This window comes from Myodes glareolus, chromosome 7 (genome assembly GCF_982192425.1).
Source record: "Myodes glareolus chromosome 7, mMyoGla1.1, whole genome shotgun sequence".
In the NCBI taxonomy this organism is placed as follows: domain Eukaryota; kingdom Metazoa; phylum Chordata; class Mammalia; order Rodentia; family Cricetidae; genus Myodes; species Myodes glareolus.
Window position 1 is genome coordinate 51,147,369 of NC_142032.1, and position 16,024 is coordinate 51,163,392.

At 40.9% G+C, this 16,024-nt stretch overlaps 1 protein-coding gene across 1 annotated transcript; it reads right to left on the reverse strand.

Moving 5' to 3' along the window:
• Positions 1-1,465: 1,465 nt before the first annotated feature.
• On the reverse strand, positions 1,466-12,658 carry LOC146893576 (membrane-spanning 4-domains subfamily A member 6B-like). Its single transcript, XM_087908107.1, has 7 exons — positions 12,497-12,658; positions 10,342-10,504; positions 9,051-9,185; positions 7,129-7,185; positions 4,538-4,738; positions 3,550-3,651; positions 1,466-2,732 (listed from the first exon to the last, which is right to left on the reverse strand). Exons 2-7 carry the CDS (start codon positions 10,486-10,488, stop codon positions 2,637-2,639), a joined length of 738 nt encoding a protein of 245 aa, XP_087764233.1. The 5' UTR covers positions 10,489-10,504; positions 12,497-12,658; the 3' UTR covers positions 1,466-2,636.
• Between the last annotated feature and the right edge of the window lie 3,366 nt (positions 12,659-16,024).

Here is a 16,024-nt window from a genome sequence, read left to right on the forward strand (position 1 = left end):
GAGTTGTGAGTGTGTCTGTAAATAAACCCAGTGGTTATTTCCTCAGTTACTATGCATAATCAGAATAAATAAAAAATAGACTGAGCAGTCGGTAGAATATCCGCATTGGTTCCCTGACCTGTGGAGTGAGGTATATTGTGGTTAGAAGGCCAATAGAAGCTATTATATGTGTGTATCCTTGGGAAACTCATGAGTTGATGTCAGTAATCATATCCTTGGAATAGTTACAAAGAGAGCACACCAATAATGTGAAAGATGTGGGCTGATAGTTTCAATCACATCTCTGTTTTTCTTTCCTGTTTGACCTGTCCAGGGGACAGACAGATCTTAGAGCATGACAGTTACATCTCATTCCATGGTGGGTGGGTCAAATTGCTGCTGCTGCTGTTGTATAGTGTGATTTCTTTTGTATTTTTTCCAGATTATTTTATCTCCTGATACTGCATGTAGCAACTGATGAGGTAAGTGCTTTTTTTCTCCATACCTGTCTATGAGGTCCATCAAAAGCAATTTCTTTTCAGATGGCAAACCCAGCAGTATAACTTCACTGTTCAGTCTGTAAATCTTGTTAATTGTTCCCAAAACTATTTCTCTTTGCACTTTGTGTTTTCTTAGATATGGACACTTCTGCCCTTTTGACACTAGGTGTCATTCTATATTAAGGTTTGCATTAATTTTGCTGTGTTCATAGTGTCATCTGAAATAACAGCTTAATATGAGAGGTGTTGGAGACTTCTAGTGAATGCACCCCTCATTCATACAAGTATTTGTCAAGCTTGAGTCATTTTTAGGGACCTTGGTACAATCCCAAATGGGGTCCATGTGTGCATGCGCATGTGCACACACACACACACACACACACACACACACACACACATACACACACACAGCACCATCACCACCACCACCACCACATCACATCTGTCCTAAGAACGCATTTAACACTCATAGTATACTGGGGACACATATTGTCCTGTGGTGGAGTACATATTAGAACACATGCAAGCCTGGGTAAACACACACACACACACAAACACACATACACACACACAAAATGTAGTCAAATACTTTAGTTATATATGTTCTCTGCTCCAAAAATAGAAAAACATTTTTGCACATTTCTAAGAGGAATTTAAAAAAAAGAAAGAAAAAAGAAGCTACTGTTTTTCCTTGTAGTGGAGGGATTTTTATGTGTTATTTTTCTCAGATTCCGAGTATTGCATTCATTTGTGTACCTGAGTTGAAGTCTCATAGTTTTGAAAGAAAGCCCCAGATAATGAGTATATATATATATATATATATATATATATATATATATATATATGTATATATATATATATAGTTATTTAGTGAATACAGATATTCACTAATGTGTAAACTCTTTAAATACATAAATTAGACATAAGTATAAACAATAAGAGAGCAGAATAAAATTTAATTTTACAGAAAAGGCAAAACACAATACTTGAAGGAATAAGCTTAAATTTTAATTTGTATAAAAACTTTACAGCTTGTCTTAAACATGAGAGTATTAATAAAAGAGAAAAGTTAGTTAAACAAACACTAACTTAAGAAATTATTGACAGTGCTATGAAAGAAGTACTAATTTAAAAACATAGACCGGGACGCTCAAAGCCTACTGATGCCACAGGAATGCGGCCAATGCCAGTGTGAGCTGGCTGTGAGAAGGCAGAGAGGAGGTCCCACGTGGTGTGATGTGTGCCCAGGTTGTGATTGACACTGTGACAGGCATGGGACCGGCAGAATGGATGTAAGCACTAGAAGTGAATTCTTCCATATCCATCATTTCACCTAATGTTTCTGCCTTTGATATCAGAATACTAAAGCCACAGAATAACATGGAAATGCCCTATACTCTCTTTTTAAAGTTCATTTGCAAATGATTGGTTTATTTATCCTTAAACATCAAAATTAATTCACCTGTGAAGCACTCTGGGCCTGAGTTTCTCTTGTGACTCTTTTTGCCATCCTTCACTTCTTATATGAGCATTCATATTTACAATTTTTTATGGTAGTTATTCTTGGGTTGCTTTCATTATTTTTATCTTACTACTATTTGTTCTCATTTCATTTATTTGTATAAACTGTTCGCACAACTGTGTTCACTATGTGACCTTAAGTCCTCTTAGTTTCTGCAAAGTTGGTAATGATTTTTCCTTGTTCAGAAGAGGTTTGGAAATTTTGATGCTGACAGTGATGACTGAGCTATGCAATGATGCAATGCTGAAAACACCAACTTTGATTTGTAGGTGATCATCCTTCCTTTCTTTCTTTCCTGAAGCAAGATGAGTCACATGACTGGCAGGAGGCAAGGGTTGGGGGGCATGTCTCAAAGAAAGACTGTCTTCTTCTACAAATGCTTTTAGGCAGAAAATAAGATTAAGTAATCTTTAGTGGGGACTCAAATAGACCTTAGTGGCTTATATAATATGATCCTCATTTTATTCTCATTCTCCACTTTCTGTATTTTACTACAAATTTCTTTTTAAATAAGTTTTTATGTTGCATGCAACTAATTTAGGAAGCTTAAGCATTGCTGCCCTGTGATGGTTTGATTTTCCGCATTATCTTGAAGATAGACTCTCTGCTGTATATTTCCAAATATGTTTTTATTTTCAAGAAACTAATCTTTGATCATATGCAGGGTTACAAAGTGACTTTGATTCCATGCTGGATTCATTATTTTCATTATGAGACAGGAAAATCACATTCTAGAATAAAGAAAATATTCAGTTTCAGACTACAAATGAATATATATGATACACACACACACACAAGCATTTATATACATATGCACACAGGAAGGTAGATACATAGACGCATATATACATATTTATATATATATATATATAAAACAGAATTTCATTCATACATAGAGCTTATAGCTGTTCCAAGATGAGAATAGCAAATTATTAAGTTATGCACATATTTGATGTATATTATCTAACCTTCATTTGAACATTCTAAGAATATGGTCAGAGCACAGCTTTTGGTTCCATTACTGAAGACATGCATTCAAAGCTGACTGAGAAGGGTTACATGCAATTATTAAACATCTTTGCCTTAGCATCTTTGATGCAAGAAAAAATTTAAGATCAGAGGGAAGGAATTAGAGTCTAAGATGCTAACTGAATCCATTCAAGTGTGTAATTGGCCTTTACCAAGTCAAGGCTTTTATGAGACTAGTCTTTGTAGGAGAAAGTAGCCCTACATAGAAGGGAGGTAGCCAGGCTTCATCAGAATTCCAGGAAATACATTTAACTTCTCAGAGCCTCAGTTCCTTTGTTTGCAAGCGGGAAGGAAAGAAGCAGGTGGTGTGTTAGGGTCACCTGCTTTCATGTCCAGATAATCCTCATCAGCTACTCAATCGCCTTCTACCCCTTCATTTACTGCCCTATCTCACTGTCCAAATGCTCTGATGTTAACATCATTGTGACTGATTATCCTATGTGTCATTCGTGGCAGCATAGGGCAGCACATCCTAGAGGAACAAAAGACAAGATTCCTGGAGGCCTCCAACATACTCACCCGAGAGAAGTCAGAGTGACCCTGTCTCCACCACAGCATGGCAGCGAGCATAGCCAGGCCAAGCTCCAACACACTGCAGATCAGCATCAGTGAAAGGACTCCCTAAATTCAGGAGAGGAGAAGTTGGGGTGACTGAACCAGCTGCAGCCTTGGTGGGAAGTGACTATAGAGAGGAAACCATCTCCACCGTCAGAGAAAGAAAGGACACCATGAAGAAGGGAAAGGGATCCCTCCAAACCCAGGTTTAGATCAAGGCCTGAACTCTTCATTCCCTGAGGGGAAGTGGATGGAAGCCAAACTAAACCAAAGCTGTTTCATGCCACTGCTTCTCTCCTGTCTTGGGCAGGGGTCCCTGACTACACTGTTGACTCAGTGAGGGAGCAGAGTGGAGTAGTGAGTGCCAGGACAGAGTCAGGGGCTCCTGCTCTTGGTTCTCCTAGTGGGAGGCTGGGCAAGTCTCTGCTTCTCTGTCTTCTGTCTGCTCACTTCTCACACGTGTGTAATAATCCCTCCACAGGGTTTGTGAGGTTCTGACAGTGCAACACCTTTGTAAAAGTCAGCATTGATGGAACCTTCTTCCTCGGGATGTGTTTCCTTGGCCTTTTTCGTGACGGTAAAAGGCAGAGGAAACAGTCCAGTTTCTACAGTCTGTAACATCACAAACAATTCGAAGGAAGGGCCTAGGTTAATAACACACAGCCCATAACTTCTGTCCTGAGTTGTCTTCATGAAGGCTGATTGATAGGGAGGAATGTCGTGCTGTAAACGTTACCCTTGTTCTTACACAGGTAGAGAGGAGACAGAGCATGCCTCCATTATCTTGACACTGTCCCAGCAAATACGTTCAACCTACTCTTTATTTATACGTTTATTTTATTCAGCCTTGATCTTTCCCTAAGATCTTAAACCAGACAGAGTGAAAGGATGTCAAAAGATAGGGGAAGAGCTCTATTTTCCAAAAGCTACATGGGCCATGAGGAATACTCACGGTCAGAACATTCTTGGTGCTAGTGCAGTTACTGTTGTCAAGGGGACGGTGGTAGTAATCCTGCTCAGTTGGTCGAAGAAGTTTGCTCTGCTCACACTGCTCAGAGGCAGGATGCACACCAGCCAGGCTGACAGAGATGACAACGATGCCCATGTGAGCAAATAAAATACTCAGGATGTTTGTAATCAGGCTGCCCACTACCTGAAATGAGCAACAGGTTTCATTCATACCTCTTTCCCAAAATGTTGCACCAGTTCCCTTTATTTGTCTTCCTTAGCAGCTGAAAGATTAATAATTTGTTTCTCCATCTCCCTAACTCATAATTGTGATCACTAGGAAGAGAAGAGGGCCTAGTTTTCCTTCCTTATTTTTCCTAGGCTCCATTTCCTAGATGATATTTGATCAGATCACTTTACCCAACCTTTATCATGTGTATTGGCTCCACAGAATGTCTAGAAATATACAAACCCAAAACGTAAATGACAATTGTGTTGATAATAGGATTATAATGAAAAGAAATAAAGTATTCCCCTGGCAAAATCACCCATCACCCATGACTTTCAATGGAACCCCATAATGCAAAAGTGGAAAATTCTCAAGACAGTGGGAGCAAAGGAGGAGGTGCAGACACCGGGTGTGTTCCCTGTCCCTCAACATTGTCAGTGCTGTAGTTTGGATTTGATGTGGCCTGAGACCCACATATTAAAGACCTGATCCCCAGGCAGAAGATGCTGTGAGATCTCAGAACCTCTAGGAAAGGTGATTGTGGGGACTTGTTCTCAGTGTCAGGTAGACTTTGCAGTCTGAAAAGACTTAGGATTGACTGTAATTGGGGCCATGTGGGGATGGCTGTAGGCAGAAATCTAGACATGTGACAAAGGATGTTGTCATTTGTGAAAAACGTGGGGCAGAAAGAAGCAGGATGAGACTAGATGTTGGTAACCTGAGGCCGTGCTGCCAGAGTTCCTTTACTTTCATTGTTCTAGAGTACTCAGTTCCAAAGCTCCCTTTGGACTTCATCTCTACATTTACAGTGTCAGCAAAATAAATAAACTTTTCTCAATAATGATCTTTTCTTCCTCAACATATAGAAAGTGAAAATTGAGCTAAGACCAGTCTAAAAGGTATAATTATAGGTAAGAATTTCCAGGGTTTGCCCGGATGTCTTGCACTGGAGTGTGATTTAATTTCAGCACACTTATATTTTAGACCAATTGTATAAGACATTCAGAATTTGGTGTTCTTGGGTGCTACTTTCCACAAACAGTGATTAAAGTCTAATTCTTGGACTTCTTTAACAACAGCTGCAATCAGGATGTTGGTCATGTGTTCGAGAACAGACTAGATTTATTCTAGTTGACCTTCTTCTTTAGTCTCCACACACGGGATGAAAAGAACATTCCTGAGCATAGGTAAGTGTCTTTCATTCTTACTCTTTCTAGAGACTACTTATGTCCTTGGTTACTTTAACTCATGAAATTTTACCATGGCAACAGAAAAGTAATCAATACTCTTTGTATTTGAGAGGCTGATTTAGTCAGATCTTAACAAATAAGTTTCTAAGCTGTTTATTTAATCACATGGCATTTTGTCCCATGACTTCCTGAGTCGTCAACTTGAGGAATGTGAGTTGACTGATGGCTAGGTGATTCTTTACATATCTCAAAAGCTTCTTCCTATAGTCTGTTTTTTTTTCTCCCAGTAACTTCAGTATTCCTCTAGAATAAGTTAAAAGTAGGTAAAGCTGAATTCTTAGCCAAAACAAAGAACTACTGAGACTTTTAGGATTTAATATTCTGCTTCTCGGTTCAAAAATGCTTACTCAAGCCCAGCAAAAGCATTACCTTTATGGAGAGATGGATAAAAGATGACTCTCATGTGAAAACATTTTGTCTGGGGTTTCTCATGCATTTGAAGTGATAAGATTCTATAGTATATCCACAATAAATACAACTGTTTAAAATAAGAACCATAACTTCACTACTGAAGAGTAAAATTTAAAAGTTTTTGTGTTAGACTTTTCATTGTTATGACAAAATACCTCATGTAAACAATTTAAGCAACAAAATGTATTTCACAGATTCAGTGTCTCAGCCCACCAGAGTGGGCTGGTGTGGCAGAGCAGAGCACCTCACAGCACGGTGGTCCTGGTGGTTATGGAAGCAGAATGAGGGGATATCTGTGCTAAGCACATTTCACCTTCCCCTGTCTATTCCACCTGAGTCTTTATCCTATGGGATGACTCTGTCACACTTTGAAAATTGAACAACCTCAGAGGTGTGCTTTTAATCTCCAAGGTTTTTCCTGTCAGGTCAAGTTGATGATCAAGATTCATCATTGTAGCCTGTTGCCTACTCAATGGGATCATAAGAACATAGTTTTACATGACATTCCTTGGCAGTGGTCTCAGGCATAAGGCATACTGTGATTTTGGTCACTGTGAGAAGAAGAATGTGCTCTATACAGGGCTATGGAGAACCCAGAATCAGCTCACAAAAAGAACATGATCTTATTTGTAACTTCAGTGTGAAAAGCTGGCCCCTGATGGGTGCTCCCTGGGTGCATCCTCATCAGTTCAGGGTTGTACTCACCAAACACTTTGTTGCCTTCGTCTCCCCAATGACTGACAGAGTTCCAGAGATGATAAACTGCTCAGACAAGAGGAAAATGCTGTCAGGTCAATTGTATGTGCAAAGTGACAGCAGTGTCACTCTCTGGGGTTCACGACAAACCTCCATGGGAAAAGCCTCAAGGAACAAAGGACCACGGTCACACCTAGGTTCTCAGAGGAGGCCCTTTTCTCACATACGATTTAGAAAACACAAAAAGGGTAGATAAGAGCAGAAATATATCCCATTAAAATAAATACTTAAGAGGAAATAAAAACATGTTTTGTTGATTGGAAAGGGACATTTTGGAATTAGATGATTTTTAGATCCTGAAGCTTTGCTCTCCATGGGGAGATGTAAAAATAGCTGTTGGGATTTGTCTCCTCTTTCATTAAAAGAGCTATGACACTCTGATTTTCATATGTAAACCATGCAAACTTTTCTCATGGCTCTCACTTGAACATGTTGAAGTGTCTTTTTAACGTGCAATTTTCAATCTGCCAGAATTTTAGCAAGGAGTATTACCACTACCTTCCACAAGGAGTATTACACTACCTTCCCTTAGGATGCTGGCACATACTTTCCATCTCTTGTCATTCTCATGGCTGACGTCATACCATCATCCTGGTGTCTAGGTGATGTTAGTGTACTCAATAATTTTCTTTCCTCAGATTTTTGTGATAGTTGGAGAGCCTATTGCACTAGTTTTAGTTCTTTAATTAAGGGATGATATTAACAAGCACAGAAGACAAGAAATTGCACTCTCAGAGGCTGGTCCTAGAGACTAAGGTAAATGAGAACAAAAGGAAGAATAAAGTTGCATGGTGAGAAGCACTTACCATGGTTCATAAAATAAAAATTACTTTCTCTCATCCAATAAATCAAAGAAAATCAAGAAGTAAACATTCTTTAGAAATTTCAGAAGGGTAGAAATTTTGTAGTTCTATTTTCTAAAGTTAAGTATCCTATGCACATAAATAAATGCGGAGTCTTTATCTCTGTGATGCTAGGACCTGTGCATCCCATGCATGCATTTGACTGCTGAGCGACACCCATGGCTTCGCATGCAGAGGATTTAGATAAAACTGAAAAACACTAAGTGTCTCTTCTAATACAAGGGATGCTTAGTGTTATATAAAGAACACAGCATAGAGAGGAGAGAAAAATAAAGTCACAGCCCTGACCTAGAAATCACTACATCAGCCTCTGATCAGGGTTAAGTCAGCAGGGAAATGATGTCAATAGTATGGACCCTTCAAGGACCGTGGGAGTCTGGCCAGACACTGCTGTCACCTGAGCAGTCGCCATTCTGTGCCCAGTTAGAGATTAAGAAAAGATCTGACAAATTGAAACTTAGGATTTTTCACAAAAAAATAAAACAAAATAAAATCCTGACCAGACTAACTGAGAAACTGTCAAAGTTGCCAAGGACAAGAAAGGTCTGGAACAATCCAAAGGAGGAAGTCTAGTGAAGGCTCTGGAGACAGAAAAATTGGTGGAAGGCGGGATCTTTGAATGAAAAACTGGTGAAATCAGACAGTGTCTTGACATGAGATGACTAAAGCAGAAATCATTAGAACAAAATGAGGAAAAGGTGGAGCTGTGGAGGCATCGAAAAATAAAATGCAGGAAAGGAAAGGTTGTTGTTGAGCTGTAGTAGGCAGACAGGAAGTCACAGTGACAGGAAACCTCACCTGTGCATGAGAGCCCTCTACCTATCTAGAGGGGAGCTGTGCTCTGAGAGAAGGACCTTCATGTCCTTCTTACCCCAGGCATGGAGCAGATTCTGAGGATTTCCAGTCTATCACCCTTAGTGCCTTCAACAAAGCCATATCCTAAGAATGATAGCATTGCTGCCTGCACCCTCCATTCTTCCCGTCTGGTGCCCACAGAACTCTACTTACACACAAAGCTCCGGCAAATGGGTAGGCAGAATTTAACAGGGCAGAAATCACTGAGGTAAAGTGTGCGGTGGTTGGAGCAGATGCCAAAATAATGCCCAGACTCAGCACCATCACACCACACATGATCTGGATCGCCTGTTGAAAGAAGAGAGATGGGAGATTAAAACCAGCAATGACAAGTGGGACCTCTGCACTCCTCCCACGGTGCTCATGAATTGTCACCTTCTACAATGTCACTGTAAGCACACAGACACTGTGAAAGCTCGGAGGTGAGGGAAGTTCCTTCTGGAGGAGATGTGGTTCTGCCACAACCTCAGGCCATCTTTAGGTACTTCTGTCTAGGAACCCCTGGCATGCTCAAGAAATTTTCCAGCATCTCCTGGCTGGTACTGGAAAGTTGTGAGCCCTTAGTTAGCAAGTCTCCTGCTCCTTCTTTGGGAAGAAGAGTAAACTGAAATCCCTTCCACTCTGAGCACATTCTAATGAAAACCTCTGGGTGCCACATCTCCCAGAACCCACAGAACACCACACTGAACCAGCCTCTCTGCCCAGCTCCACAGCTGTTCAGTCCAAGTGTCCCTTCTAGGAATCCCCAGCCTCTGTAGGAGAAGGACACTTTTGTTTTCCTGACCTCCTTCACCTCACAGACTCACAGTTCTTGTATATTTGGTTCAGCAATTTTTAAACTTTTGTTACATGTACTTCAAAGGAATCCAGATGATGGTATGCCCAAGACTAGACCAACAGTTTAAGTTCTGAAACTAGGTAACTCAGAGGTCCGTGCAGATAGCGTTAGAACAGACAACACCAAGAAACAATCTTATCTTTCCTCACAGCACAAAATATATGTTCTTTCTCATACCCTCCCTTTACCCCCAGAAAAGTGCCTTTAGTAAATCTGGGATGAAAATGTAGAGGAAAACCAGTGGTCTTTTTGTGCTGTCTCTTCTCCCTAAGGGAAGAAAGGTATTTTATACTCAGTGAGCACCAAGAATGTATCTACAATACTTTCAAAAATAAATACTAGCAAGTATTCTCTAAAAATGAAAAAAATTAAACAACAAAATCTCAATAACTCTTATTTGCAATAAGGAGAAATACTTATTAATATGTGGAAAGCCTTAGAGATATACACAGCTTGCCGAGGGTTTTCTACAGGTCTACAGACTACTCTGTGATCACTTTGTCAAAACTGAAGGCTGTCCATTTCCCACATCTGTTTCTAGTCCTCAGACACAGTGTTTCCTTCTTTGCCCTCCACCCACTCTAGAGTATTCTGAGTTTGATTTACCGCAATCACTTTGATCTCTGCCTTTAGATATTTCTTCAGGTTGTCTTGCAGCTGGTGGGTAGGCTGGGGTTTGTCTGTTTGGGGAAAGTTAACTCCATTTGGTGAAGTCACTGTGACAGTCTCATTGGTCGCTACTTGTGGGATCATGACGGAGCTTCCAAGGCTAGAAGAGAAAATGCACTCTGCTCTTAAAAAGAATTGTACTCATTGTACTATTTTGTTGTCGTTGTTGATTTGCTTATTTGTTTGATTGGTTTTGTTTTGTTTTTGGTTGTTTGTATTGCCTATTTGCTTGAGAGAGAACGAGAGTCAGAGAGACAGAGACACAGAGAGACAGAGAGGGAGAGAGACAGAAAGAGAGAGAAGGTATATAGTTGAATGGGAAGGAAGGATTAGACTATTGTATAAATTTTCAATTAAAAACTAAATGCTTTACTATGAATACAATAAAATCCAAACAAACAAACAAACAAAACGAACTATGCTCCCAGGGTCTGCCGCCACCTCCAGATTGTGCACCTTCCTGTGTTCCTGGCCTGTCTTCTGGCAGACGAAACTGGAGGTTCGGAGAAATAAAAGACACCACACCTGGGACTCCTGAGATCTTTCCCCATGATATTAGGCCCACCCCACCTAATTGAGATAATAAACACATCATACGAAGAGGCAGCATGAATACTCAGGGGTTCCTGGGTCCACATCTAAACATTCACACAACATTTGTACAATGGAGCTCCAGGTTTATCCTCAGTTCTACCTAGTTTGAGTGCATTTTCTTTATCTGATGACTTTCACCCTAGGTTACTCTGTGGTCATGAGATATTAAAATTCAGCCTCCATAGCTTTTCAATTCATGCTACATAACATTCAAAATCCTTCATCCCATTTATCGGTTTTGTGAATCTAATAGTACCACGTTTAGAATTAGCAGTTTATATTTTGTCATATTTTCCTAGAAGTTATCTTGTAGTGTGTTTAATCCATGAAAAATCCTTTCTGTTAATTAATAAAATCACATTCAGAAAGAAAATAGAGTTAAAATTTAGTTGTACATGTGGAAGTAATTCACGTTTTGTTCAGTGGCATAAAATCAATGTTAATATTTAAGGTTATTATTGTTAATCAGTTGTCTCTACACACTTGGGTGCTGTACCCCAGCTCTCTCTGGCTCTCCATATTTCCCCCTCTGCCATTGGCAGCCTGTGTCTGATTCTCTTCAGCATGGAGAAGCAGCTGGATGCAGTGGTATGAGAAGTCCTCATACCCTGAGGTTCAAGGTCAGACCCGTGTCCCTGTTAGTTGGAAGGACCAAGTTGTCTGTGGAATTGGTTTCTGAGCTCAGGCTGATGTTGTGCAATATTTTGATTGCACTCTGACACTCCCAGTTCTGCCCAATAAAGTTAAGCCTTGAATCTGTGAGCAGAGTCAGTGACTAGTCGGCTAGAATTGGCCATAGAGATGCCAGTAACTTAGACAGAGAAGACACACAGGAAGGAAAGGGTGTGGACTGGAGTTTGAGCTGCTTCTTGGTTCTATAAAGAGGTAAGGGACTGTTTTCTTGTAGTGTTTCTGGCCAAAAAGCAAGGTCAGCTAGCTGCTACTCAGCCTGTGTGTGCTAGGAGGTTTTCACCCCAGTCTCTGACTTCTGAGTCTCATTGGTTAACAGAATGACAGAGATACTTAATTCAAACCTAGGTGGAAGTGGCAGAGCCTGGCTGAGGAACCAGAAACCCTGCCAGGTCATGGCCTGAGTGGCCAGCAGGGTGCTGACTGAGGACTTGTGGGGTGGCAGATGATAATTAAAATAGCAATAGATTAATGAGTAGCAGCTAAGTCAAGAGATAAACATCAGCTTGGCTTTTTCTCTCTGTGCTGTTCTCAGCCCTTAGGCTGCCCAGTCAGTGAATGGCCTGAGAGTCTTTGCAGGTACAAGAGTTCTGCTCCCAATAGTCACATGGCCATAGGTTGGTGACCACCAAGATCATGCAGATAGAAAGAGCAGGGACAGAGGTAAGCCAGATGCCTCTTCCCTTCTCCCATTTAGTTCTGAAGAGCCACAGGGTCCCCAGCGCTTTCATGAGCATTGGCAGTTCCCCCTATCGCAGTCCCAGAAAGAGAGTACTGCACAGGCAGAAGTCTCTTCATGATTGCCTACCTGTGCCTGTGTCTCCCAGTCCTCCCAAGCTGGGTCCTCAGGATCCGAAGAGCTTTTAATGCTGGGTTCTCTCGGTCTGACCCTTGGTTCCTGTTGGTGAAGTTGTGACTGTCCCCAGCCCTTCTTCCTCTTTCAGTGTTCACTACCGCGCAGGATGGAATGCGTACACACTGTGACCATGTCAATGCAGCCGTACTTCCTATTTCAGTAACTTTCAGGAACTCAGAAAAATCACGAATAGAACCAGTGCTGGGAACATGTGGGGTTTGAGCACCAACACCCACCAGCTCCAAGTAATGCTCAAGTCCATGTTCTGGAACCTTACTTGTCAATGTGTTAAAGAGAGAACAGCAACAAGCTGGAGAAGCCCATGAAGATGAGAGAAAGTGACTTTGCAAGACCTGTCTTGTTTTTAAGTAGTATTAAATGAACTGTTTTGATTGCTAATGGTATTCCAAGTCATAGAAATATTGGTGCTAAAACATTTCACCATATACAAAATAGTATAATGATAATAGTAATCATAATCTTAGATTTTGAGGGACTATTTAATAATATTTAATCAATTGTAATAATTGAACATATTATAATACTTATGGTACTTGTTTATTTATACTTTTTAAAAACTAATTTAGCAGCCTCTGAAAAAGCTGCAAGCAGCCGTTTTGTACCCACTTTAGAACTCTTCTAATGTTCTCCTTATAACCTATGTCTAGACCCCTGGGCTTTTCAACAACGGAGGTGCCCTTTGAATGACTGGACACTACTAGGAAAGTAACATTTGGCAGAGGAAGAAGTGGGAAAGTTTCAACACACCATGAATGACTTTGACAGTCGCTCACTCAGGATGCTGTCATGAAGACAGATGTCCTGTGGCTTTCAGTCCACAGTTCAGAAGCTGACTTTGATGATAATTAATAGCACAGGGGAACCAGAACCAGATGCAGCAACTACACAGCCACACTCTGGAAACTTTCTTCTTCCTGTGCTTGAAAGTCCTAGATGTAGGTTAGAAGGAGAAAATTAGAAGAATCCTGCTACTATTCTAGATTCTAAGAAATCCATAGAAAGGGACTGTCTTGATCTGGAGTTGGTTCTCCTTCCCCGGGATGCCATTGTCACCATCCTTTCCCCATTATGTCCTGTGGGCTCATCACTGTCCTTCCCATCATGTCCTGTGGGCTCATCACTGTCCTTCCCATCATGTCCTATGGGCTCATCACTGTCCTTCCCATCATGTCCTGTGGGTTCATCACTGTCATTCCCATCATGTCCTGTGGACTCATCACTGTCCCAGAATCCAGTGAGTTAGTGAAGCGCAGCTATTCTGAGCTTTGACAAAGCACAAGTGTGGCCTCTTGAGGGCAACCACACCCACTTTTGTCTCCAGCAGAATGTGCTAAGAAGCAAGTTAAATCTGTCCACCCCAGATTCCCTCCCCAGTCTGTTTTTCACCTGCACACTCTCACAATTTAAAGTGTACTTAAAGACATTAATAGAGTACTTGAGTTAATGCCTATAAGATCACCATCACAAAGGCCCGCATAGTGACCTAAGAGTGGTAGTTTTGTCACACTACCCCATATCTTCCCCTTCCATCTATTCCCACCATCAACCTTCTCTTCTCCCCAACCTTGGGTTTTTGTGCTTTATTTGGAGAGGGGACTTCTGCACTCCAAGCCAAAGGCTGCTCTCCTAGTCTCAGCTTAGCTCCATCTGCCCTTTCATGCTCAGTTGTTTTCAGGGTTTGAGTCAGCGCCTGTACCAGGAGACAAAAAACTATAAACAATAACACACTCTGTCAGTCACCTAGGACCCTCTGTTCACAATCATCTGTTCTCTGTAAGCACCTTCGTAAATGCTCTTCCCCTCTGCCCAGTTCCATGGGAAATGCCTCTTCATAGTTTGCATTCATTTAGGATTGCTGTTTTAGCAAATTTATGGTAGATATTTATCTACATGTGTTATACATGATCGTTTATTGTCATTTCCTTTGGCTACGTTTCTACTCATCTTTATCAGTTCATTCACCATCAATTTATTATTTGACCATCACACATGTCTTACTGAACTACATGCACTCATCGAGCCCCTGATTTTACCTACGCATTTCACTAGACTGCATGACCAAATACCTACTACTCACCAATTGGTGAGCTTCATTGAACAATAACTGTGTGAATGTATTGATGAATCAAACAATATGCATCTTTTTATAAAACTTTGCCTTTGAAAAACCATCATCATTAGTATGCAAAATATTCCCACATAGAAAATTATGTATCATGTTAAAATGTGTATATAGAGAGAGGTGGATTTGGTAGATGTATATAATGCCCAACTATAGCTGTTGAAGATTCTAAAAAGAACTATGAGCCAAGTATTTCCTGATTAAGGTTGGTTAAATTCCCAGGCCACTTCCTCATTTTCCTTTTGCTCATGCTGTGGACATACAAAAACACTCACTTATCCCTCGATGACTTTCCAGAAGGAATGTGTGTGAGACTGACCCCAAATAAGGAAATGGGAGTAGATTCTGGAATCATTCAGAAACATTTTCAAGATGCCTCTTCTCTGGGCTTGTGTGTGTAACTTCCCAGTTAAGCCAGTTCACTGTTTATTCTTTAAAACTCAGCATCTCTTCAGCCCTGGCCTCTGTAGAACTGCTGTCGCGCCAGTGGGGAGACAGCAGCGTTCCAACAAGATATGGAAGCTGTGCTCTCTGCCCCCGTCACCCTTTTGTGTCAGATGAGACAGAAAGCAGTCCTGTAGATCACATAACTATGGGCTACTCATTTGTCCTTTTGAGAGAGAAGTTCAGAATTGTGTGCTCTCCAAACACACTCACTTCCCAGAATGAGAAGAACAAGGAATCGACACAAAGAACAAAGAAAGAAACACTTGACAGGAAACAGAATTGAGCAAAGTTTGGTGTTCTTCCTTAGTGTGACACATAATGGTCCAGAAACACATCTGCAGTTTTGTCTGACTCTGGGCATTTGAGCAAACCAAGTATGCGAAAAGTCTAATTTTTCTTACTTGAAACAACTTCAGATCAAGCATTTTCTTATAGGTACTGGTCTTTAATCGATTGCTTTGCATTTTTTTCCCACAGATTTCAAGACAGGGTTTCTCTGTGGCTTTGGAACCTGTCCTGGAACTATCTGTTGTAGACCAGGTTGGCCTCAAACTTACCGAGATCCACCTGCCTCTGCCTCCTGAGTGATGGAATTAAAGGCACGTGCCACCACCACCTGGCCCCACATATTAATTTCTATGGATATACTTATTTAACTTATTTTTTGTGTGGTGTGTGTATGTGTACCACATGTATTCCTGGTGCCTGCAGAAGTCAGAAGAGGGCATTGAATCTCCTGGAACCTGAGTTATAATGGTTGTGAACCACCACGTGGGTGCTGGGAACTGAAACCAGGTCCTCTACAAGAAGAAAAAGAGCCCTTAACTGCTGAACTATCTCTCCACTCCCTATGTTTTTAGTGTGTTTTTCTGAGAACTGTCTTGATGTAT